The following is a 26,726-nucleotide window of genomic DNA, read 5'->3' as shown; positions in this document are numbered from 1 at the left end:
ACACTGTTGACCACCATGACCATGTGTCAGTGCTGTCGCTTGTGAAATTCCAAAAAAGGCTGCCTGACCTGTACCCAAGGGCCACACTTCTACACTGAACTGTAAACATTTCATTTCCCTCAAATGTTAATGACAGTTTGTTCCTCTCCTCTCCTCTGATGTTGATCATGGACATTTTGATGTGATGTGGTATTAGACATGTTGGGCAAGCTCCATAAAGACCCCAATGTGTTTGTGCTATGGGGTTAGGGGTGGAGGCAGTGTCAGGGGTCACGTGACCGCATAGTGGGAGGAGCCTGGCCTGGCAGAGACCACTCCGTTCCAAGCTAAAGTCACTCGATATGAGGGATGACGGGCCCCAAAATAGCCCTCCAGAGTGTATATAGGGACCCTCTCCCACCTGCTCCATCAGACCACCAGCCTGTACAAAGCCAGAGGAAACTGTAGTGACATACAAAAGGACTGGAGAAACAAGACAGGAGGCACGAGGGAGAAATCCAGAGAACCAGAAGGAAATAAATAAATAAAAAGAGGAAGTTTGGTCAGTGAGAATTGACTTTGGGAAAGTTTTGGTACTCTGCAGAGATAGTAGCCGTGCTACTCTGGTTGGAAACTCAAGGATCAGAAGGAAGTGAGAAAAGTCAAGGACGATAAGCGTGAAAAGGACAAAGGAATTTGTTTCCCCTGACTGGATTGCAAAGTTTTCTTGGATTTCTCCCACCCCTCCTCCTGGGCTGAGCGCATAGGGGGAGGAAGAACCGTGTTGACTGCAGGGATGAAGTATAGCTACCAGCTACCAGTGTCATCGTACACCACGCGATATAGTCAGTACACACCAATGACATACACACCAACACACTACACCCCCACCAATTACACACCTACGCARTACACCCCCAGCAATTACACACCTACGCACTACACCCCCACCAATTACACACCTACGCACTACACCCCCACCAAATACACACCCACTTCATATACCCAAACAAAGTACAGCTCAACTCACTACACCCCCACAAGCTACTCCACATCACTTTACACACCTACACACAAAAGCAGTTCCAGTTACACCCCTTCGTACAGCAAAGGAACACGCTACAGTGCTGCTACATGTCGCACAGCACACATACCTGCACAGCAGACTCCTGCACAGCAGACTCCTGCACCTCTACCACTCAAGCCAGTCCGGGCTGTACACTTCTCCAATGACATTATCTTCCAGGACCTTGTCCGACATGGTGAGATGGAGCAGATTGGACGCTTTATGAGAGCGAAGAAAGTACGTCTGCATACCCTCTTCCCATCTGGTGAGTGAATCTACAAATACATAAAGACAGAGGAAAYGTGTTGAGAGATTGACAGGAGTTACCACAGCAGGCAAAGGCACCTACAACTGTCTGCATGGAAATATAGTCACCAACTACAACAGCTTATTTTTCGGAGTGATATTGTGTTGACAAATATAAAACTACTGAGAAGTTAAAGGGTCTCAAATATGTATTTATATTCTAAACCAGTAAAAGAATAAAGGCTCGAAATAATTGTTTGACAAATGCATAGTGAAGTTCAGAAAAKTTCTGAAGTTAAAAGCAGGGGTTGAAATGACAGAAAAGCAGTGTAAGGGTATGTACAGTGCAGCTGAGCCCTCTTCTGACTGTGCCCATGTATGGTGTTCTGTGTACAGGTATGGCAGCACTCCATGAGGCCGTACTCACAGGGAACCTGGATTGCGTGAAGCTGCTAGTGAGATATGGAGCTGATGTCCACCAGAGAGATGAGGACGGCTGGACGCCGCTGCACATGGCCTGCAGTGATGGCTTCCCCGAAATCGCCAGGTTGGTGTACAAATGAAACACAAACTCATAAAACGTCCACAGAAATATTTCCCTACAGTATGGAGACCACAAAACACAACATTCAATTGATCTATCATGCAACATTGCTGCCTCTGAGAAATAACTCTTCTGACAAAAGGCAGGTAGTGATTTGCTAACCATACTGACCTCGGTGACCTGATTGAACCAGACATGCAGCATTTCATAGCCAGTGTGAATATAGACAATGAAGATGCCTTGTGTGAATGTGACTTGTGCTGAACAACACTGTATTTTGTCCCTCCTTAGCTACCTGCTCTCTCTTGGTGCCAGTGTATTTGCAGAGAACGAGAATGGGGAGAAGCCAGCGGACCTCATTGACCCAGACTGTAAGGAGCTGGTAAATCTATTTGAGGCAGGCTGTGTGTAACTCACTGGCCACCTATAGAACAGGACCTGAAGGAGCTTGATGTGGACAGATGGACAGTGTACCCTGGTCCTGAGACTAGCTTCTTGGAATGGAAAAGCCCAGCCAGAGAGAAGGAGAAAGACTGTGACAAGGGACCTGGCCACTTTTCCTGCTACAGAGCACTTGTAGCCTATTCTTTGCTAAATGCATAATTGTGACTCACAATGCTTTTTGGAGAGGTTTTGTGTATSAAGTTGGACAATGCTTTGTAAAGGTTATTAATTTTTGTATCTTTTTCATTCTTTGCTTAAAAGAAGTTGGCTAATTTTTGTTTGGTGCTTTTCCACAAAAACATGCAAACCAGTCTTGTCACTTTAGTTGTCACAAACAGCATCTCAGGCTGTTAATAGCACCAGCAGCTTTCAGTTTCCCAGATCATGTAGCACCACATACCAAAAAATACAGTGTGACACACCACAGTAAACAGTTGTTATTTAATCTGTGTAATGAATCAATAGGGTATGTCTTCATTCTGATTACCCAATGAGATCATCCAGCCCAATTCTGTGATCAATCTTATAAAAATCTGACTGTTCATTGCTTGAATTTTCCACAAAACTACGCAGCATTGAGGATAGTTCCTGCATATGGGCAGAGACTATTTTCAACTCACTGCTTCCAAAATACAGATAGAGTACAAACTGTATTTGACATTGTTCTCTGCATTTAGCCTGTATGTTTATGGCTTGAGAAAAGTTGTGTGTATCCTCTCTGCTGAGCAGAGAGAGGGCGTCAATAACAATTCACATAAAAAATTACATTTCATTTGGTAGGCCAGAGATCATTGGAAAATAGCTACTATGCCATACATGCACTGGTGCTGCTGTTTTGGCATTTTTCCTATTATGCTTGGCAGTTGTTATTTTCTGAAATAGTTAACAGTGTTGCTGAAAGTGTAAGTGGTATTCTGCCCATTTCAACTAATCTAATGAATTTCACCAATGAAAGTCTTATTTTTTACAAAGTATTTTCCTAAATAAAGGTGCTTTTTATAAATATTGATGAAATTATGAAATTAATTGGTTTCTATATCACTGATTGACCCTTGATGGAAAAATCTATATAGCCTATTATAGGTTATGATAAGGATCACCTAGAGGAAAAGGGTAACGAGCTGCTAATTCACATCATAATTTCATATCAACCTGAGGTTTATGTTTAGGCTTAGTGTGGCGTTCACATGCTGTCAGAGATCTCTGAAGTGTGAAGTTCTGACTTGGAAGTTTCACTTGAACGACCCTCAAGTCGTACAGTGAATCCCAAACCAGGCCCTCGCCCCTACCAACTAACTCATTTGTAGGGCCCTCAATTTTACGTGTTACTGATAAAATTCCGAGTGTGACTTCAAAAGTGGCGAGGGGACCAAATAAACCCATCGACTTCGGGACACACTCGTGACTTGAATGATGCAATTACACAAGTACATAATAATACAAGCATACAATTTTAATGACAAAATTCCATCACGTTTCTTCCAATGAGAAAACATTTATTTTGTTTAGGGTCAAAGTAGTCGGATGGGGTGGTGGGTTTTTGGGGATAGTGTATAGGTGCAGGTTTAGATGGTGGTGCAATTTAAGATTTTCCCATTCCCTTTTCCCTTTTTTGTTTGTGACCAAAATGTGCAATCTGCACTCCGACCTGCGAAAAGCAGCAATACACAACACAGCGTCTACTCTGCTGGAAAACCACATGAAGAAGAAGAAGAAGTTTTGAACACGGTAACACACCTTTGTCGGAGGACTGGGCGAGCAAGAGGATGGATGGCGAGAAGAAGCGAGGCAGAAAGAGGGGTGCGAGGTGCAAACCTGAACTGACGGTGAAATACAAGCTGAGTACTTTCTCCTTTGGGTCAAGTACAGGAGAGAAAAATGCATGTTACGCACCTGAAAATCCTGAGCAGTCGACGGATAATGAACTTGAAATTGATCCTGACAAAAGTGAGGAGAAAGAATCTGCGTTGTCAGGTGAAGTGAAGACTTCCAAGCCTCACCCCAATGATCAGGAAAATGCATGAGATGACTCTGGCCCAGTGGGAGTACGATTCATGGAGAAAGTGGATCCATGCCTTTTGGCCGATCCGTTTGTGCTATCAGGCTGGGTGAAGGAGTGGGGTTCTGTCAATTCGGTCAAAGTATCCAGAGATGGACTTGTGTTGATTTTATTGTGTGTCTGCTGCTCAGAGGGAAAGGTCGTTGCGCATTTCTAGTCTTGGGACGAAAGCAATGTCCTGCTTTGATCTCCGGAGCAGACAGGAGTGATAACTGGGGTGGGGTTGAGTGGATCAAGTTGGGGGTCCCCGGTGTTTGTGACATACGTTGTTTAGTACGGCGCAGACTAGAGTGTTTTCCGGATAAAGTCATGCTAGGGTATATACATTTTCATACAGAGCTTTTGTTCCGAACCCACTATGGTGTTTCAGGTGCCAAGTTTATGGTCATGTTGCAGCAGTATGTAGGAGGGAGATTCCTAAATGTGAGAAGTGTACATGTGGGAGTGGGCTGGGGAAGTCTTTCAATTGTGGGGGTGGCTTTGTTGCTGGGGATCAGAAATGTCCTGTGTAAGTGAGACAGATTGAAGTTTCCAGGGTGAGAGCAGTGCAGAAAGTGTCATATGCTGAGACAGTAAGGAAAGTAGAGGTTGATGGGCAAAGTGTGAGGGAGCCTGAGAGGATCCCTGTGAGTATTTCTATTTACTACCACAAACCGATGCTGGCACTAAGAACGTACTCAACGAGCTATATAGGACCATAAGCCAACAAGAAATGGCTCATCCAGAGGCAGCGCTCCTACTGGCCGTGATTTTAATGCAGGAAAACTTAAATCTGTTTTACTTAATTTCTACCAGCATGTCACCTGTGCAACTAGAGGGCAACATTTTTTACATCACCTGACTGGAATATGTTATTGGATTCATGGCATTGCGGTGTTTTACCACATCGGTAAATGGCTTCATTAATAAGTGCATCGACGACGTCGTCTCCACAGTAACCGTACGTACATATCCCAACCAGAAGCCATGAATTACAGGCAACATATGCACTGAGCTAAAGGCTAGAGCTGCCACTTTCAAGGAGTGGGACAATAACCAGGATGTCCTCCGACGAACCATCAAACAGGCAAAGCATCAATAAAAGACTAAGATCGAATTCTACTACACCGGCTCTGACGCTAGTCGTATGTGGCAGGGCTTGCGTACGTACTGTACATATCCCAACTAGAAGCCATGGATTACAGACAACATCCGCACTGACCTAAAGGCCAGAGCTGGCGCTTTCAAGGAGTGGTACACTAACCCGTACGCTCTCCGACAAACCATCAAACAGGCAGAGCGTCAATAAAGGACTAAGATCGAATCCTACTACAGCACCTCTGATGCTCGGCAGATGTGGCAGGGCTTGTAAACTATCACAGATTACAAAGGGAAACCCAGCTGCGAGCTGTCCATTGACACGAGCCTACCCGACGAGCTAAATATCTTCTATGCTCGCTTTGAGGCAAGCAACACTGAAACATGCATGAGACCACCAGCTGTTCCGGATGACTGTGGGATCACGCTCTCCGTAGCCGATGTGAGTAAGACCTTTAAACAGGTTAAAATTCACAGGGCCAGACGGATTACAAGGATGCGTACTCAGAGCATGTGCTGACCAGGTGGCAAGTGTCTTCACTGACATTTTCAACCTCTCCCTAACCCAGTCTGTAATACCTACATGTTTCAAGCAGACCACCGTAGTCCCTGTGCCCAAGAACGCCAAGATAACCTGTTTAAATTACTATCGCCACGTAGCACTCACAACTGTAGCCATGAAATGCTTTGGAAGGCTGGTCATAGCTCACATCAACACTATCCTCCCAGAAACCGTGCACCCACTGCATTTCGCATACTGCCCCAACAGATCCATAGATGATGCAATTCTATTGCACTCCACACTGCCCTTTCCCACTTGGACAAAAGGAACACCAATGTGAGAATGCTGTTTATTGACTACAGCTCAGCGTTCAACACCATAGAGCCCTTGAAGCTCATCACTAAGCTAACGTCCCTGGGACTGAACACCTCCCTCTGCAACTGAATCCTGGACTTCCTGACAGGCCGTCCCCAGATGGTGAGGGTAGGCAACAACACATCCGCCACGCTGACCCTCAACACGGGGGCCCCTCAGGGGTGCATGCTTAGTCCCTTCCTGTACTCCCTGTTCATCCATGACTGCAGATGACACGACGGTGGTAGGCCTGATCACCGACGATGATGATAGGGAGCCTATAGGGAGGAGGTAAGGGACCTGGCAGGACAAGAACCTCTCCCTCAACGTCAGTAAGAAAAAGGAGATGATCGTGGACTACAAGAAACGGAGGGCCGAGCACGCCCCCATTCACATCGATGGGGCTGTAGTGGAGCGGATTGAGAGCTTCAAGTTCCTCGGTGTCCAGAACACTAAAGATCTATCATGGTCCAAATACACCAACACAGTCATGAAGAGGGCAAGACAACACCTCTTCCCTTTCAGGAGGCTGAAAATATTTTGCATGGGCCCTCAGATCTTTAAAAAGTTTGACAGCTGCACCATCGAGATCATCTTGACTGGCTGCATCAACGCTTGGTATGACAATTGCTTGGCATCCGACCGCAAGGCTTCACAGAAGGTAGTGCGTACAGCCTAGTACATCACTGGGGCTGAGAGCTTCCTGTCATATGAGGCAGTGTCAGATGAAGGCACCAAAAATGTTCAAACTCTCCAGCCACCCAAGCTGACAAGCAGTACCAATGCACCAAGTCTGGAACCAACAGGACCATGAACAGCTTCTACCCCAAGCCATAAGACTTCTAAACAGCTGCTAAATATCTAATCAAATGGTTACCTTGACTACCTGCAAAGATCCTTTTTTGCACTAACTCTCTTGCACAGACTTTACACACACACTCACACTGACACCCCAACACACAGACACTACATACGCACACACACACACACAACATGCACACACATGCTGGAGGAAACAGGTACAAAAGTATCTATATCCACAGTAAAATTGGTCCTATATCGACATAACCTGAAAGGCTGCTAAGCAAGGAAGAAGCCACTGCTCCAAAACCGCTATAAAAAAGCCAGACTATGGTTTGCAACTGCATATGGGGACAAAGATTGCACTTTTTGAAGAAATGTCCTCTGGTCTGATGAAACAAAAATAGAATTGTTTGGCCATAATGACCATCGTTATGTTTGGAGGAAAAAGGGGGAGGCTTGCAAGCGGAAGAACACCATCCCAACCGTGAAGCACGGCGGTGGCAGCATCATGTTGTGGGGGTGCTTTGCTGCAGGAGGGCCTGGTGCACTTCACAAAATCGATGGCATCATGAGGCAGGAAAATTATGTGGATATATTGAAGCAACACCTCAAGACATTAGTCAGGAAGTTAAAGCTTGGTCGCAAATGGGTCTTCCAAATGGACATTGACCCCAAGCATACTTCCAAAGTTGTGGCAAAATGGCTTAAGGACAACAAAGTCAAGGTATTCGAGTCGCCATCACAAAGCCCTGACCTCAATCCCATAGAAAATTTGTGGGCAGAGCTGAAAAAGCTGCGTGAGCAAGGAGGCCTACAAACCTGACTCAGTTATACCAGCTCTGTCAGGAGGAATTGGCCAAAATTCGCCCAACTTATTGTGGAAAGCTTGTGGAAGGCTACCTGAAACATTTGTTTCAGGTAGCCAAATACTAATTGATGTATGCTAACTTCTGACCCACTGGGAATGTGATGAAAGAAATAAAAGCTGAAATCCTTATCTCTACTATTATTCTGACATTTCACATTCTTAAAATAAAGTGGTGATCTTAACTGACCCAAGACAGGGAATTTTTACTAGGATTAAATGTCAGGAATTGTGAAAAAGTGAGTTTAAATGTATTTGGCTAACACGGAACCCAAACCGGCTGCGCGCGTGCACCATCGTACGCTATCGTGCAAAATGTATGTTGTCCCCCTACACCAAACTCGATCACTACACGCAGGTTAAAATATCAAAACAAACGCTGAACCAATGACATTAATTTGGGGACAGGTCGAAAAGCATTAAACATGTATGGCAGTTTAGCTAGTTAGCTTGCACTTGCTAGCTAATTTGTCCTATTTAGCTAGCTTGCTGTTGCTAGCTAATTTGTCCTGGGATATAAACATTGAGTTGTTATTTTGCCTGAAATGCATCAAGTTCCTCTACTCCGACAATTAATCCACACATAAAACGGCCAACCGAATCGTTTCTAGTCATCTCTCCTCCTTCCAGGCTTTTTAATCTTTTAACTTATCTGATGATTGGCATCTAAACTTTCATAGTATTACCACGACAACTGGCAGAACATTTCGTCTTTCAATCACCCACGTGGGTATAACCAATGAGGAGATGGCACGTGGGTACCTGCTTCTATAAACCAACGAGGAGATGGGAGAGGCAGAACTTGCAGCGAGATCTGTGTCAGAAATAGGAATGACTTCTATTTTAGCCCTTGGCAACGCAAACGCTCGTTGGCGTGCGCAAGCAGTGTGGGTGCAATAATTGAATAACATGGATTTCTAAATTTATTTTGCGACGCTCGCGCACGCGACGTGTCCGGTCTGGTCAGCATGTAAGGTGTATGTAAACATCCGACTTCAACTGTAGCTACCTCATACCCTTACACATCTACTAGGTACTGGTACTCCATTTCAGTGTTGCCAACTCCTTAGTAAGGAAAGTAGCTATTGGCTAAAAGTCGCTAAATTATGTTATCGCCTAATTTGCATATTTGGCCATGTGCATGTAATTGTGATGGATGCTGTAGGAGAGAGGAATAAAGTCGTGGGAGAGACAAAAAGTGAGTAAAAAACACTCTAAATATGTTTAGAACTACAAATGAACTTTATTCTGTCGGTTCTTGTTTTTTTTATGTCACAATTCCAACCCTCCTTCTTTATCTGGGCTTGGGACTCGCAAAAGTGAACCAAAAGAGACACTCTGGCGGATTTACTTCCTTTTTTATTTTTTATTTTATTTTGTTACATTTACATCCTGCCCTGAATGTAAGCCAGGGCGGGATCAGCCAGCGACGGCTTCCCGCATGCGCGATTCATTTGCAGTCTGGACGCAGAGGGGTGAACAGCTCCTGCTCTGACTGCAGCTGGGAGGGACTGCTGCGCGAGGACTGGGCCGCCTGTGAGTGTTTTGGGCCGCCTGTGAGTGCTTTGGGACGGGGTGGGACCCACGGCAGCACCCGCTGCTCGTTGAGCAGAGTAAGAACGATACGTGCTTTCACGTCAGAGTCTCCAATAACACCAGAAAAAGTATCTAGATTTGTCGCTAGTCGCTTTTTTGAAAATGTGTCGCTAGAGGGGTCTGAATACTCGCTACATATAGCAACACTGATTAGAAGCCCCACAGTGGAGGTGTCATAATWCCCATAAYACCTAGCGGTCAAACAGGGAAATGGTGTGGGGCTCTATATAGCCATGCTATTTTTTACCTGTTATCGTTAACTCTTCATTGTTGGAAAAGGACACATAAGTAAGCATTTCACTGTTAGTCAACGAAGCATGTGACAAATAAGATTTGATTTGAGTAGTAGGCCACTACAGGGGTAATATAGGGTTACATGGCGGTTTCCTTTTATTGTCAACAAATGTGCAATGCACTTTCCAAACTGTGAAAGGCAGCAATACGCAACAAAGTGTCTTCTAGTCTGCCGGAAAACTACACGAAGAAGAAGAAAGCAACACCTTTCTCAATCGATTAGAATATATTTTAAACAGACAAGATGGTGGTGTACACACTGTTTGTATTTAATATTGGAGCAATTTCTAAATTCAAACGAACCCCCCCCCCAGCAACTAGACATGGACATTTAGAAGAAATGCGTTCTTCCAAGTCGGGAACTGAGGAAGCATCGTCAAGTTGGTCGAAAATGATCTGTGCTACACTTAACATTACCTACCTAATAACGCCTATAAGCCAGCTGGAACAGTAATGGTCTGACTAGGGCTTGGTGATATTTTTAATAACTAGGGTGCATTATGATGATGATTTTTAATTCGCAGGGTGTCTTTTGTTAGGGCCTATAAACTCAGGTAAAGGTATTTTTAGCCAATGCTTTTTCTAACTTCTTCGCAAGCTGGTCCATGGTCTGTTTTATTTAAACAAGTACCAAAAAGACCCGAGCAGAGAGGGTAAATGTTGGGGAGAGGGCATTCATAGAAGCATTCTTTTGGGATTTTAACATTATTTTCAACCAACTAACCTATTAAGTTTTGTTGACTTCCGTTTTAAATTACCTGCCCAGAAATGATTGGTTGGCATTGGCAACCGTTTTAGCCGACGGGAGGCCTAGCTCGCTAACGCTAGTTACATCTTGTTGGCTGACTAAAGAAAGCGAAAGGAAGCCGGATCTAAAGACAGGTTTGTAAACATAGTTTACATCTTGGTAATTTTCGGATTATTTCAAGATGGCTATAGCGTTATTAATTAATATGCCACTGCTGTTGGAAACATTTAATTTGTACTATTGTCTGGATATATTCAGCTAGATAAAGTTAAATGGCTTAGCTAATAATATTAGATGTTGATATCGTGTAGCAAACATTCGCTAGATAGCTTATTCGGTACCATAACGTTCGCTAACGTTAGCTTGTTAGTTAGCTAACTTCAACCGCAAGCTAATTTCTAACCAACAAAAATGTCAATATAAAATATACGATATTGGGTAACGTTAGTTAGCAAGCTAGGTGCTTTATATTTTACGAGTCGCTGGTCAATATGAGTTGTCTAGTATAATTTCTTGTTAGCTGTCTTAGCTAACGTTAGCTAGCTCGCTTGTGTAACGTTAAGTGTCAGATACAAACATGTAAACGTTGAAGCATAACTAACATCAATAAGCAAGCTAATGCCGATAGTGTTGCATCCAATGTAGCTTTCTGGCTGTATAGTTAAGTAACTGTATTTTGCAGTCTGTTTTAGCTAGCTAGCTTTCAAATGTCAACATTCCTCTATTGTTTGTGATTGGTGTCTTTATTTAGAATTAATCATGTCACGCCTTGTTTCCACCACTAGCTATCCAACAGAGGATAAAGAAGATTCATATTCTCTCAACCCCCGAACTATTCCTTAGAAAGGAGCAAGAGACAGACTGCACACAGAATGAGGTTGGAAGAGATTTGTTTACCTGTTATGGTTGTGTTGTGTGCTAACTGTATATCAAGCTGTATCTTGTAGAATCAGGTATACTGCATAATTGCCAGAAAAACGTATGTTCTGTTTTCCAGCCTGTCTGTTCTGTTTTCATTCTTTTTTGCTGTTTTGCTGTTTGTTTTTTATTTGTATCTTTGCTGCTTTATAGCTCATCTGCTCCCAGGATGGTGAACAACTACAAGCGGACTTCCAGTCCTCGGTCTCCTACGAACAGTGGGGAGCTCTTCACTCCAGCGCATGAGGAGAATGTGCGCTTCATCCATGACAGTGAGTCTGCCTCAGAAGACCGATATCTTACTAGCCCTTACTGTCTCTCACCTGAGTAGGCTTATATGTTGGCAATCAACATCATCCACTGTAAAAAGCTCCTTACAGAGCCCCTGTACCACTGAGCTCAGATGAGCCATTTGGATGGAATGTGGTATGTAAGGAGATGGTTGAAAGCTGGCATGTGTATGCTTCTTTACAGCCTGGCAATGTGTGCTCAGAGACATCCGGTCACCACAGAGCAGTGAACGCAAAGACCGTGGACCACAGGAGTATGTGGAAAAGAACCCAAATCCCAACTTAAATTGTAAGTGACTTGATGGAGTATGTTTGTCATTTAAACAGGCTATTTACTAGATTTGTCAAAGACAGTAACGTTATTTTTATCCTTTCTTGCAGCTTTCACACCAGTTGACCTGAGTGACCTCAAGAAARGCAACACACAGGACTCCAAGAAGTCCTAGTCTTTCTCTTTATAGTCAAKAGCTTTTTTTCTGCACCAATTATCCTTGAGAACTTTCTCCTCCTCTGTCAGCCAGGAAGTCAACCTTTTGGCCATTCCTGCCCAGAATGCCGGTCCTCTTTCTGCCCACCCGGACTAACAGCCTGCCCATTCAACAGCAGTGGGCTGATGTCCTAACAACCACAATATTTTTGGAGTTCCTTATCCACCCCAGTCCCCCCCCTCTCTTTCTCTGTCCAGGCTGGATATTTTCTTACCCTACCTCTCATCTGGTTGACGTGGAATGCAAGAAAGCTGGCATTTGATTTCCAGGGATTCTCTCTTCKGGTTCTTGGTTTTACAGCCATGAATTTAGCATTTTCACTCTTTTTATGTGAATGGGACTGATGCAGAGTTTCAATGAAATATGCTGACATCCTAATGCCGAAGTACAGACTGTGTACAAATTCTTCATGGGACACTTTTTAAAGGACTGCAGTCTTAAATATAAACTGTTTTCTTTTCAATCTACAAAGGATAATGCTGAAGGGCTGGCATTCTTTTTTTGGAAGATAGTTGAATTGTAGATATATTGGAATGGAATCCGATTGTACGGGCGAGTTTTGGAAACCAAAAATTGTTTAGGATAAATGCCAACATTTTTCATATAAATTCATGCCCCTAAAATGGACTTCAAGTAGACATCTCCACATTGACTTCCCAGCCTTGGAAAAAAATATTGAATAAAATACTTTTACAATATTTCACTCTCAATGCATTGGTCATAGATGTTCTGACCTAAATTTTCTTTTTGGATGTGTTACCTATATACTCACCAATGATGTATGTACAGACATCACAGAACCTACAGTAGGATGGTAAATTGTTGTCTCATGCTCTTTGTTTTGTTTGTGCATTGTTACTGAAAACAGTGTAATAGGCTACTGAACAAAAATATAATTGCAACATGCAACAATTTCTAAGATTTTACTGAATGCAGTTCATATAAGGAAATCAGTCAATTTAAATAAGTTAGGCCCTAATCTATGGATTTCACATGACTGGGCAGGAATGCAACCATGGGTGGGCCTTGGAGGGCATAGGCCCACCCACTGAGTTTTTACCCACAAAAGGGCTATTATTACAGACAAATACTCCTCAGCAACCCCTCCACACCCCCCTCATACGATCCTGTGGGTGAAGAAGCCGGATGTTGAGGTCCTGGGCTGGCGTGGTTACACGTGGTCTGCGGTTGTGAGGCCGGTTAGACGTACTGCTGCATTCTCTAAAACAATGTTCGAGGCACCTTGTGGTAGAGAAATTAACATCAAATTATCTGGCAACAGCTCTGGTGGATATTCCTGCAGTCAGCATGACTATTGCACGCTCCCTCAAAACGTGAGGCGTTGTGTAACAAATTAGTGGCCTTTTATTGGCCCTAGCACAAGGCGCACCTGTGTAATGACCATGCTGTTTAATGTGCATCTTGATATGCCACACCTGTCAGGTGGATGGATTATCTTGGCAAAGGAGAAATGCTCACTAACAGGGATGTAAACAAATGTGTGCACAACATTTGAGAGAAATAAGCCTTTTGTGCATATGGAAAACATGGGACCAACACTTTACATGTTGRGTTTATTTTCATTGTATGTATAGTCAACCATATTTCTTTCTCTGATCTAGTTCCTTCATATCACAGAGGGAATCATGAAGTGCTCGGTAATGGTCTGTAAGTAGTTCTAACAGGGCTCAGCCAGTATTCACAAAAGTTAGCAAAGAGAGAATTACTCCATAATGGTAAACCTATTAGTAGTGCAAACAAGTACAAGAAGATACAATCATGGCGGCATGATATACACTGCTCAAAAAAATAAAGGGAACACTTAAACAACACAATGTAACTCCAAGTCAATCACACTTCTGTGAAATCAAACTGTCCACTTAGGAAGCAACACTGATTGACAATACATTTCACATGCTGTTGGTGCAAATGGAATAGACAAAAGGTGGAAATTATAGGCAATTAGCAAGACACCCCCAATAAAGGAGTGGTTCTGCAGGTGGTGACCACAGACCACTTCTCAGTTCCTATGCTTCCTGGCTGATGTTTTGGTCACTTTTGAATGCTGGCGGTGCTTTCACTCTAGTGGTAGCATGAGACGGAGTCTACAACCCACACAAGTGGCTCAGGTAGTGCAGCTCATCCAGGATGGCACATCAATGCGAGCTGTGGCAAAAAGGTTTGCTGTGTCTGTCAGCGTAGTGTCCAGAGCATGGAGGCGCTACCAGGAGACGGCCAGTACATCAGGAGACGTGGAGGAGGCCGTAGGAGGGCAACAACCCAGTAGCAGGACCGCTACCTCCGCCTTTGTGCAAGGAGGAGCAGGTGGAGCACTGCCAGAGCCCTGCAAAATGACCTCCAGCAGGCCACAAATGTGCATGTGTCTGCTCAATGGTCAGAAACAGACTCCATGAGGGTGGTATGAGGGCCCGACGTCCACAGGTGGGGTTGTGCTTACAGCCCAACACGTGCAGGACGTTTGGCATTTGCCAGAGAACACCAAGATTGGCAAATTCGCCACTGGCGCCCTGTGCTCTTCACAGATGAAAGCAGGTTCACACTGAGCACATGTGACAGACGTGACAGTGTCTGGAGACACCGTGGAGAACGTTCTGCGCCTGCAACATCCTCCTTCATGACCGTTTGGCGGTGGGTCAGTCATGTATGGGGTGGCATTTCTTTGGGGGGCCGCACAGCCCTCCATGTGCTCGCCAGAGGTAGCCTGACTGCCATTAGGTACCGAGATGAGATCCTCAGACCCCTTGTGAGACCATATGCTCTGTGCGGTTGGCCCTGGTTCCTCCTAATGCAAGACAATTGCTAGACCTCATGTGGCTGGAAGTGTTGCAGCAGTTCCTGCAAGAGGAAGGCATTGATGCTATGGAACTGGCCCGCCCGTTCCCCAGACCTGAATCCAATTGAGCACTTCTGGGACATCATGTCTCGCTCCCATCCACCAACGCCACGTTGCACCACAGACTGTCCAGAAGTTGGCGGAATGCTTTAGTCCAGGTCTGGGAGAGATCCCCCAGGAGACCCATCCGCCACCTCATCAGGAGCTGCCCAGGCGTTGTGGGAGGGCAATAACAGGCACGTGGAGGCCACACACACTACTAGAGCCTCATTTTGACTTGTTATTAAAGACATTACATCAAAGTTGGATCAGCCTGTAGTGTGGTTTTCCACTTTAATTTTGAGTGTGACTCCAAATCCAGACCTCCATGGGTTGATAAATTTGATTTCCATTGATCATTTTTGTGTGATTTTGTTGTCAGCACATTCAACTATGTAAAGAAAAAAGTATTTAATAAGAATATTTCATTCATTCAGATCTAGGATGTGTTATTTTAGTGTTCCCTTTATTTTTTTGAGCAGTGTATTTTAACGATATTGTGGGCTATGTGAATCTGCACTCAAATATAAGTGTTGATGCATCTGTGTTGACAAAGTTCACATGTGGATACAGTTGGTGTAGGCCATGGTATTAACACAACACATTTATTTACACCTTTGTCTCAGGAATCATATCAAATAAAATGTTATTGGTCGCGTACACATTTTGCAGATGTTATCGCATGCTGGTAAAGTAAAGGTTAAATAAATAAAATAATAAGTGCAGCTAAATGCTTATGTTTCTAGTTTCAACATTGCAGTATACCTAACAATACACACCAATCCTAAAAATAATGAAATTAAGAAATATTACAACGAGCAATGTCAGAGTCTAGGATATATATATTTATATATACATATATTTATAAACTGGGATGTTCGAGCCCTGAATACTGATTGGCTGACAGCCGTGGTATATCAGACCTTATATACCACGGGTATGAAAAACATGTATTTTTACTGCTCTAATTATGTTGGTAATCAGTTTATAATGGCAATTATAAACTTGGTGGTTCGAGCCCTGAATGCCGATTGGCTGATAGCCATGGTATATCAGACCTTATATACCATAGGTATGACAAAACATTTACTTTTACTACTCCAATTAAGTTGGTAACCAGTTTATAATAGCAATAAGGTACCTCAGAGGTTTGTGGCACACCCCCGTGCCTTATTGTGTAATATAATGGTGTGTATAGACAGTATGGCTAGTATACTGTATGAACAGGAACAGTGTGTACAGCGGTAGTTATAGGATGATTCTGGACTAGAATACAGTATATACATATGAAGTGGGTAAACGTTATTAAAGTGGCCAGTGTTCAATGACAATGTACATAGGGCAGCAGTCTCTAAGGTAGCTGGCTAGTAAAAGTGCCCTAAGTTCAGGGCAGTGTACTGGGGGGAAGCCGGCTAGGGGTTGACTATTAAACAGTCTGATGGATTGGAGCTGTTTTAAAGTCTCTCGGTCCCGGCTTTGATGCACCTGTACTGTCTCGGCTTTCTAGATGGTAGAGGGGTGACCAGGCCGTGTCTCGGATGGCTGAGGGGCCAAGCTGAATTGCACCAACTATCAAGGAATATGTCAGATCTATCTATTTTTGTATAACCAGCACTACAGTAAATTCTAGACCATTGCGCTGCTGCACTGATAATAGCAGCACAGGTCTTTGTAGTGATATGACTCAAGGGATCAATTTCAAATGGTCCCTTCTTGATTTGACAGCATAACCTGAGTAAAACTGTGGAAGGGGCGGCGCACAACAAGCGGACACAGACAGCGTCATCCGTCCTCACGTAACGAGGGCTCGTGGCTATAAAGACAGCTTGCGCTCCATTTTAGCGGTTTTTTTTCTCACGCAGCTGAAGAGTACCGCAGGGATATAACCAAGGTTTTTATTTAAGGCAGGGATCAGTCAGGCTAGTTTTTAGTTCGCTAACAGTTCTTCTTAGCGTAATTGAAACTTCATAATGGCCGATAAGATGGATATGTCTCTAGACGACATCATCAAGCAGAACAGGCAGCAGAGAGGGGGCGCAGGAGGCCGTGGTGGTGGAAGAGGCCGTGGCCGGGGAGGCTCTGGCGGGGGCCGAGGTGGTGGTGTTGGCCGTGGAGCAGTTGGTGGAGGCTTTGGGGGCCGAGGTGGAGGATCGGGCCCCATGAGGAACCGACCGAACCTGAGCCGTGGCAGAGCAAGACCTACGCCATACAGCAGGGTATGACAAATTTAAAGGAATGGGCTGAGAAAAAGGAAAACGCCTCGTAACCTGAAAATGCCTGCGCGACGTCCTCTAATCTTCAGGCTTGCTAGTTGCTCCCAATGCAATCAATGGCTAGCTTGCTAGTCGAGAGGCACTTATCTAGCTAATCGAATTTCTTTCGAATTAACGAAGGGAAACCCTTTAAATTGCGGTTGATATGGAAATAATGCACGTAAAGTGTCCTTGTCCACCCAAACCCATGTCTGTTACCACTTTTTGAGAATAAGCTTTTGGAGCGGGTTAGCTAGTTGCTAACTCTGGAATAGCTGCTAACCTACAAGGCCCAGACGGCGCCATTTTGAATTCAGCATCTTCAATCAATGAAATATTTATTTCATGGTCCGTCGCAGTAGCTTTCGTCCCAGAAAGTCACTTGTTGGACCACCGAACGGCACTGCATCGAAGAATATCGTTGCATTTGGATGATTTTTGTAGCAGAGGCGACTTTTGGAGAGTTTCATCCTGCACTCCTATCCTTTTGTTTGGGAGTGGCTGGCGGGTTAACACAATCCCCTTTGAGCAGCACCATATCAACACAGAATGGTGTCATTTATGGATGGAGCAGTGGACTTTTCCCCTCTTATTATTACGTACATATTTTTATCTCTACATTTCTAGTAATGTTACAACTCAATCAAAATGGCGTGGTTTCAAAATGGACGCTCAGATGGTTGCCATCCATGTTCAGGCCAGGTAGTTGGCCTACTTTATTTTGCTAGTTGTCTCTTTCAGAAAATGGACACTTAACTCATCAAAGCTAACTCATGGCTTTTAAAGAACAATTTAAGCAAATAACCACACAGCTGGAGTCGACACTGATGCAGCGCCATACGGATGGATGACTTTCTTCAGCATACTACTCTCGCTGGGGATGGCCGCCTGGAGAGCCTTTGGTGGAGGAGCAGATGGCAAGAGAACAGTGGGCGACATTGTTAGCCAACAAGGGGGTGGGAGCGGAGTGCAGATGGTAGCGAGTAAATGTGTACTGTTATTAATGACTTGTTTACTGCTAAATGTTGATCAAAATAGCCTCAACAGACGTCAATGCATACATTTCTTCATTCTATTATGGGAAATGTTTCATTTTTTACTATTATGGCCCATCAGTTTTAGCTAAATGCTTTATGGCCTGTTAACTTGGTCTAGTGTCTAGAATTTATATGTTGCCAGGTGTCCTGTTTTTGCACTGGTTTACTTGCTTGTAGTAATGGGTTGGGCACTGGGTGGGGAATGCTGGTAATCTCCATGGGGTAGCAGTGTGCCAACCACCTGGCCCTGTTGGCTGTGTAGTCCCTGGTCTCCCCAGCACCTACCCAGCTGTGTGGACTGGACTCTGTGATTGGCAGAGACAGGGGAGCCTGAAGTCAGCAGGTTCGTTCTCTTTCATCTGTTGCAGCCCAAGCAGCTTCCTGATAAATGGCAACACGACATGTACGGCAATCATGGCTTCAATGCCAGTGTTGGGGGTGGAGCTGGTGTGGAAACCGGAGGGAAGCTTCTTGTCTCCAATCTCGACTTTGGCGTTTCAGACGCAGATATTCAGGTACATCTTATTTTCTTTTTGACTTGGTTGACTCTTTAGAAATTACTTATTTGCCTTGGCTTAGCATTTCCAAAATGGCACTTGAAATCACTTACAATCACAATACATGGTTTCTCTCACTGCAGGAGCTCTTTGCGGAGTTTGGTACACTGAAGAAGGCAGCTGTTCACTATGACCGGTCGGGCAGGAGCTTAGGCACTGCAGATGTACACTTTGAGAGGAAGGCAGATGCTCTAAAAGCTATGAAACAGTACAACGGTGTACCACTTGATGGTAGGTTTCTCAATTGGCTTTGACAGTTGCCACAAATATTGTCATTTGTACCTTGCTGAAACATTTAACTGTTTTGTGCTGCTGAGGTGTCTTTCACCATGCTGACACTGTATATTCATCCAACTTTCAAGTTGCTGAAGGTTGAAACTTTCAAAATGGGTGCTCAGGTGGTTGCCATCCATGTACAGGCCAGGTAGTTAGCCTGTTTTGCTAGTTCTTTCAGAAAATTGAGGTTTAACTCATCAAAGCCAACTCATGGCTTTTAAAGAACAATTTAAACAAATAACCACACCGCTGGAGTCGACACTGATGCAAAGAACTACAGCGCCATACGGATGTCTTCAGCACACTACTCTTCCTGGTGATAACCTGAATACTTTCTCTTGCAGGGCGTCCCATGAACATACAACTCGTCACATCACAGATCGACACACAAAGACGACCACCCATGCAGGGGTAAGTGTTAAGATTGAACTGTTTTCCAAAACAACCTGAGCCAATGATAAGTATCATGAATGGAAAGTGCTAATGTTCAGATGTTCTACAGTATGAACCGAGGTGGTGGTGGCATGAACAGGGGTCGTGGCGGTGGGTTTAGAGGGATGCAGAGAGGACGTGGAGCAGGTCGTGGAGGAGGCAGGGGCCGAGGTGGCCGCGGGGGAAGCACTAAGCCACTTTCTGCTGAAGAGCTGGATGCCCAGCTAGATGCCTACAATGCCAGGGTGAGTCTCAGTTTGAAAATGAGAAAGGGGTTATGAAGTGTTGTAGGGAGTTTAAAAAAACAAACAAATTGTCCCCCATGTATATAGCGTTGAAAATTAATGATGGGACAGGCCTACTATGGTAGCATGCGTCTTATCTGATGTGTTTCCTCCACCCACCCCAGATGGAAACCAGCTAAGAGCCTAGGTGAATCCGCCAGGCTGCATTACACTCCAGGCTGAACATGAGGACAGTCGCAGTTGTTACAGCGTTGAAGATGCAGGACATTTTACACTTGGATCTCTTCTGATGTGATTTAAATTTGTATCAATCCTTTTAAATGCGGCGATGTGTTTTTTACCAATTTTTGTTTTTTGGAAAAAAATATTGGTTTTTGACTGTTTAAAGGGGTGGGTGGGGCTTTCCCTGTTGCTCTGATTCCTTTCCCGTAGATCATTGTAATAAACCCTGCAGTACATATGAACCATACTCTGTCTGCTTTGTGTTTTGTTTTTATTGTTACGTGCACAAGTACAGCAAAATCCCTTGCATTGTTGGGAGGCCTGCAAGTAAGGGTTTCAGTCTACACCTGTTTACAAAGCATGTGACAATTAAAATGCAACTTGATTGCTCGTTCGCAACAATGCAGTGATCAATATCGGTAGTACTATAAAGTACAACGAAGATATAAGAACACAAAGGTACGCTTTCTACAGGGTTAGTGCCAATACCATATTTACAATGTGTAGGTAACGGGATATTAGGGGTAGATGTGTAGAGTTAAGGTGATTATGCATCAGGGTATATGATAAACAGCAGCAGATGTGCGTGTCAGGTCAGTGTGAGGAAGTAGTGTGCATGGAGCAAAAATAAGGGGCAATGAAGATGGTCAGTGTAGCCATCTTGTTAGCTATTTGGCGTTCTTATGGCTTTAAGGGCCTATGCCAAATAGAGTTTTGCAGTGCCAAATGTCTTCCTGGTTCCAAACATTTTGTAACAGCCAGACACTGAAAGTACTGAGGTTGCCATGCACATCTTAGCTGAAGTACACTGCACCCAATGGTGCACTAGGATATGGGAAAATGTCTAAAAAAAACATGTCATATTTGGCGACGTAAACGATCCTGTCGTTTTGCTAGAATTCGACCAAATTTAACGCCACTGCGACCCATTTGATTTGCAAGCTGCTGCATGTCGCCCAGATCCAAAGGATGTATAAGAGTGACTGCATTACCTAGGCTAAACCACTAGATGGCCGCATAGTCCATTGAGTGTAAACATTGCTTTGCTTGGCTACTTTGTCAATTTTGCAGTCGGTCCATTACTGATGTTTAAAAACATGGTCTGTTTTTACTCCGTGTACTTCATAAGGCCATTCCTGTCCCGTCTGGGCTCTCAAATGACGTGATTGGCTGCGAATTTTCATACTGTTTTAAGGTAATTGCGCTTATTTACTATACGTGTATTCTAGTCTAGAAATACATTCGCGAGTTTATAATAACGAGCATTTACCTGACTAGTGCACTTTACACCAGGCTTGTTGCTGAGCGCCCGCCTACGTTCGGACAGCCTTTGTAGTGTGAGTCAATATTCCCGGAAGCGTGCTGTGCGTTTGATTTGAGCTGCTCCCTCGCCATTCAGTGACGCGTATTCCAGTGTAGCAGCAGCAGCATAACGGTAAGGTCCGAGAAAATATATTTTTTTAACTTTTCAAACATTTTTCTATACATTTAAGCTAAAACGCTGATGGCTCATTTGTACGTCCATGTTTGGTAGTACAAAGTCGCCAGCTCTGGTTGCTCGTGCAACTTGTTACATGCTAACTAGCAACTTCATGATGTCTATCTTAATTCGACTAGCGTAGATTACTCATCTTAATTGTGACGCAGACCAGGAATTGTTGTCACTAATGTTTGCTCTGTGGTTGCTGCCAGTTTAATTATACAGTGATAAATAATATATTTCCATGGAGGTAGGCTATCATTGTGAATATCCACTTAATTGATCTGTGATTAGATCCTGTTGACTAACCAAGTCATTAAATGAATTTCAAAACAACACTATTCAAGAGAAAAGTTACTTGTTTGATCAGACCCAATGAATGGGTATGTATAGGCTAACTTTTCATCTCATGAAAGTTGCTCACGTTCTGTGAGCAGTTGACACTTCCTGGAATGCAAATTCATTTCCCGCGGTGAATAATCATCGAACATGTTTTTCTTGAACTTGATTGAAGGGAATGAGCGAATCCTGTAAATTGCTACAAATATTATTTATATACCCTCTCTGAAAGTGAGTTTGATACAGATGTGTATTTAAAATAGGCCTAGTGAAGTTCGGATTTGATGACGGATTCAGCGGACACAACTGACTGGCACACTAAAATAATGCGCACTTTTAACCCAAGTCTAGCCTATCTCTTAGGACGTTTTTATTGCATACAAAAGCGTGTGCATCTTTTTGAGATCATTAGGCCAGTAACCGCCGATAAACTGGCGGTGACATGCTTGCAAAACTACGAGGTGCTTTTCCTTCCTGTTTCAGACAATATGGCGCGGTAGAGTTCTAGTTCTTCTGTTGGAGAGTAGGCCAGGGCGAGTCTTAGGTCTTCACCAAACTTAACCCTTCCTCTTAGTATTATCCATTTACGGGTATTCACTCACTGTAAGTAAAACGATTTATAGTATCTGTAAGGTAAAGCAAACAATCATAAAATTTCAACAGCCAGGCTGCTCAAATTGTTGCTCTTCTCGACCTACATAAGAACACTATAGCAATCTGCTGGATGTTCAGCAGCTCAAAGGTCCCCTAGCCTTGTTATGTTAACTCAATCAAGCTTACAATGTTCTATGCAACAGGAATAAAACATAACTCTACAATATATATATTCTTCCAGAGTCCAGGGCATGTAATGTTGACTTAATTGATGTACACTTCAAGCCAAATAGCATTCTTCATATTTCAGCCTTAGGGCTTCACTAGTCTTGTTATTCAGTTCATGTGACATCTTGGTATTTCCCTGTCATTGGTGGCAATGGAGAGAGGGAGGAGAGGGGAGGGGGGGGGGGGTGATTGATCCATGGGATACTTTGGGCATCTGTCCCTTTACCACATCCAATCAATGGCAGCTCACCACTGCAACTACATTGCTTTCTCATCCAGAATGCTGTTTTTCTACAGGCTTTTTTTTGTTTTGAGTAGGACTAGAGATTTGAAATCTCTGATGTGATGTTTTTTCAGTACACGCCTTTCAACAATAATTGGTTTCATGTTTTATGCTATGTTATTTAATAGGACTTTTGAGAATTTTCCAGCCTCTGGATTGATGTAAGTTAACTCTCATTCGACAACCAAATGCCTTGGACTATACTCCACATGATTCCAGGAACCAATCTTAACCTTATTTTTGATAAAGATACACAGCATTTTTCTTCTTAAAAGTGAGCAAGCTTCCATCTCTCTCCTAGCTGATTTCTAACCTCATTACAGGATAGGCATACATGGCTGTGGGTCATCATACGCCTTCTTCTCCTTGTCCTCTACTTCCCTGTCACTCTGCATTAAGGGAGGGGATCTGGCTGGGGAAATTGTAGCAAACCAAAGGAGATTAAATTCAGGGCTGAGCACAGCACCATCTGATGGCCTACAATATGTAGCACACAGTGTACATAAAGACAACTCGCCACTATGGAGTCATTTAATGACGCCTCCCACACATTCCACCCCCTCCTATAGCCTGTCATGACAAGAACCAGGCCTGATGGTGACCCCTTTTCTCTCAGAGCCAGTTGGCTATCTGTCCTCTTTCTGCCTTTAAGTGGCACGTCAGTCCCTTCRGTTTTTGCTGTAACTCGCAAGGGACTAGAAACGAGGACACTGGCCAGCATCTCCACACATACAMCAGTGTTAAAGATTAGCTCTTCTCTTCTGCTGTTCCTCCTCATTGTYCTGTGGCTTAGACCGAACAACAGACCACACAACCCCRAAATGTCCCCRAGGGGATATCAGCCTTCACATACACCTCATTCAAAAGGAAATGGCTTCCCTTCATGCTGGATATGTCCTTATTTAGTCATTGCTATCATCCACCAGAGGGCAAACYTTACACTGTGCATACTWTTTRGTTTCTTGTTGCAGATGTTGAGKTGTTCCTCAGACCACATGAKTAGTSRCATCAAGTTTACCACCCATCATCAGGTCATTGCTCTGTCAATGACACCACATTAAAAAGCCCAACTGAATGGAGCCACCATACAACAGTAGGCTTACTACTGTCCATAGTGGATGCTGTTGCCTTGTTGTTACCAAGGGAGGCAGACATAATCTGGGCATGTGTTGTTACTCGCTAAGCCCCCCCACCGTGCAGGGAGAGAGCCCTAACCTTTCAGCTGGCACCTTGGCACTCCCGTTCACTCTCAGCTTCCTGCTGGGTCTATACAGAGTGATTTCTCAGACCGGATTTGTTCTAGTTTTCCCCCTTGAGGTAGAATATATTTTTCTCTTTCGTCTGACACTTCCTCAATTTTGACTCCTCTCTGCTCTGTTTATTCATGTCTCACTCTGTGGAAATGAGTGCCTCCTGCATTGCATCAGCTRTGCCAGGCACAATCCTCCTTCCTGAAGGCACTGTTCTGCATTTAGTGCTGCATCCTCTGCTTTGTGCAGCAGCCCAGCYTGTGTCTGTTGACATTACATCAAGCCAACGTTGCTTACCTGAATACCTGCTAACAAATCAAGACTGCAATGGGGTTTACGTCAGGTGGAGAAAGGCAAAGAAGTCAAGGGGATCATTTAGAAGCCTTTTGCATTACTATGTGTGTTTAAGTGCAGTCCAACATGATGTGGTTAAACACAGTTCTCTTTTCTAACTGGCGGATGTGAGTCATGTTGTCGGCAGAACATGAAGGAAACATACAATCACAGTTGACAAAAGTGCTGCAGAGCACAAGGAAGTCAAGCACTCTGGTGAATGGCACATACGTCTAGAAGGGCATCACAAAGCTACATCACAAGGACACATGAAACGGGGCGTCCTGTGGGGAGGAAAGGGAGAAATGCTGAAGTTCACTCTCAAAGCTAGGTCTATGACAGGGAGGGAGACAGAACAGAGAGGATCAAACTAGCCATAGATGTTTTGTGTGTGACATTAGGAGTCAGAGTAAAAAGAGTATCCAGGCTGCTTTCCAAATCTGAAGTTGGTACTAGAGGTCGACCGATTAATCGGAATGGCCGATTTAATTAGGGCCGATTTCAAGTTTTCATAACAATCGGAAATCGGTATTTTTGGACACCGATTTGGCCGATTTGTAAAAATGATTATATATATTTTTTACACCTTTTTATTTAATCTTTATTTAACTAGGCAAGTCAGTTAAGAACACATTCTTATTTTCAATGATGGCCTAGGAACGGTGGGTTAACTGCCTCATTCAGGGGCAGAACGACAGATTTTTACCTTGTCAGCTTGGGGGATTCAATCTTGCAACCTTWGTTAACTAGTCCAACGCTCTAACCACCTGATTTACATTGCACTCCACAAGGAGCCTGCCTGTTACGCGAATGCAGTAAGCCAAGGTAAGTTGCTAGCTAGCATTAAACTTATAAAAAACAATCAATCAATCATAATCACTAGTTAACTACACAGGGTTGATGATATTACTCGTTTATCTAGCGTGTCCTGCGTAGCAAATAATTGATGCGGTGCGTATCGTTGCTCCAATGTGTACCTAAGCATAAACACCATTGCCTTTCTTAAAATCAATACACAGAAGTATATATTTTTAAACCTGCATATTTAGCTAAAAGAAATCCAGGTTAGCAGGCAATATTAACCAGGTGAAATTGTGTCACTTCTCTTGCGTTCATTGCACGCAGAGTCAGTGTATATGCAACATTTTGGGCCGCCTAATTTGCCTGAATTTTACATAATTATGAAATAACATTGAAGGTTGTGCAATGTAACAGGAATATTTAGACTTATGGATGCCACCCGTTAGATAAAATACGGAACGATTCCGTATTTCACTGAAAGAATAAACGTCTTGTTTTCGAGATGATAGTTTCCGGATTCGACCATATTAATGACCTAAGGCTCGTATTTCTGTGTGTTATTATGTTATAACTAAGTCTATGATTTGATAGAGCAGTCTGACTGAGCGGTAGTAGGCAGTAGCAGGCTCGTAAGCATTCATTCAAACAGCACTTTTGTGCGTTTTGCCAGCAGCTCTTCGTTGTGCTTCAAGCATTGCGCTGTTTATGACTTCGAGCCTATCAACTCCCGAGATTAGGCTGGTGTAACCGATGTGAAATGGCTAGCTAGTTAGTGGGGTGCGCTCTAATAGCGTTTCAAACGTCACTCGCTCTGAGACTTGGAGTGGTTGTTCCCCTTGCTCTGCATGGGTAACGCTGCTTCGAGGGTGGCAGTTGTCGATGTGTTCCTGGTTCGAGCCCAGGTAGGAGCGAGGAGAGGGACGGAAGCTATACTGTTACACTGGCAATACTAAAGTGCCTATAAGATCATCCAATAGTCAAAGGTTAATGAAATACAAATGGTATAGAGAGAAATAGTCCTATAATTCCTATAATAACTACAACCTAAAACTTCTTACCTGGGAATATTGAAGACTCATGTTAAAAGGAACCACCAGCTTTCATATGTTCATGTTCTGAGCAAGGAACTTAAACGTCAGGTTTCTTACATGGCACATATTGCACTTTTACTTTCTTCTCCAACACTTTGTTTTTGCATTATTTAAACCAAATTGAACATGTTTCATTATT

The 26,726-nt window shown here is 43.7% G+C and overlaps 4 protein-coding genes across 12 annotated transcripts in view; all 4 read left to right on the top strand.

The window, feature by feature from the left end:
* The first annotated feature begins 395 nt into the window (after nt 1–395).
* On the top strand, nt 396–3,284 carry LOC112081364 (protein phosphatase 1 regulatory subunit 12B-like). Its single transcript, XM_024147815.2, has 3 exons — nt 396–1,310; nt 1,688–1,838; nt 2,127–3,284. Exons 1-3 carry the CDS (start codon nt 776–778, stop codon nt 2,245–2,247), a joined length of 807 nt encoding a protein of 268 aa, XP_024003583.1. The 5' UTR covers nt 396–775; the 3' UTR covers nt 2,248–3,284.
* Nucleotides 3,285–9,379: 6,095 nt separating this feature from the next.
* Nucleotides 9,380–12,972, top strand: LOC111981453 (mapk-regulated corepressor-interacting protein 1). 5 transcript variants are annotated; one of them, XM_070433733.1, is made up of 6 exons: nt 9,395–9,496; nt 10,597–10,712; nt 11,364–11,455; nt 11,650–11,768; nt 11,971–12,075; nt 12,168–12,972. In XM_070433733.1, exons 3-6 carry the CDS (start codon nt 11,451–11,453, stop codon nt 12,230–12,232), a joined length of 294 nt encoding a protein of 97 aa, XP_070289834.1. In that variant the 5' UTR covers nt 9,395–9,496; nt 10,597–10,712; nt 11,364–11,450; the 3' UTR covers nt 12,233–12,972. The 5 variants fall into 5 exon arrangements, with proteins under 5 accessions (XP_024003561.1, XP_070289834.1, XP_023868491.1 ...); XM_070433734.1 differs by having other exon boundaries at nt 9,417–9,476; XM_024147793.2 differs by lacking the exon at nt 10,597–10,712 and having other exon boundaries at nt 9,380–9,476.
* Nucleotides 12,973–17,010: 4,038 nt separating this feature from the next.
* On the top strand, nt 17,011–20,435 carry LOC112081341 (THO complex subunit 4). Its single transcript, XM_024147762.2, has 6 exons — nt 17,011–17,383; nt 18,825–18,971; nt 19,097–19,244; nt 19,634–19,700; nt 19,792–19,966; nt 20,131–20,435. Exons 1-6 carry the CDS (start codon nt 17,138–17,140, stop codon nt 20,143–20,145), a joined length of 798 nt encoding a protein of 265 aa, XP_024003530.1. The 5' UTR covers nt 17,011–17,137; the 3' UTR covers nt 20,146–20,435.
* Nucleotides 20,436–21,430: 995 nt separating this feature from the next.
* LOC111980322 (rho GDP-dissociation inhibitor 1) overlaps nt 21,431–26,726 on the top strand; it is a 21,028-nt gene continuing 15,732 nt past the window's right edge. For 2 of the 5 annotated variants that reach the window (XM_070433732.1, XM_024011049.3), the window contains exon 1: nt 21,431–21,623. The gene's annotated coding sequence lies outside the window, so the exon portion shown is untranslated. Of the gene's footprint in view, nt 21,629–26,726 lie in introns of all 5 variants that reach the window. The other 3 variants (XM_024011047.3, XM_024011048.3, XM_024011046.3) reach the window with 3 other exon arrangements.

The sequence above is a fragment of the Salvelinus sp. IW2-2015 genome, linkage group LG20 (genome assembly GCF_002910315.2).
Source record: "Salvelinus sp. IW2-2015 linkage group LG20, ASM291031v2, whole genome shotgun sequence".
Taxonomy (NCBI): domain Eukaryota; kingdom Metazoa; phylum Chordata; class Actinopteri; order Salmoniformes; family Salmonidae; genus Salvelinus; species Salvelinus sp. IW2-2015.
Note: the sequence above shows the minus strand (reverse complement) of the source record. Positions and strands in the feature narration are given on the sequence as shown.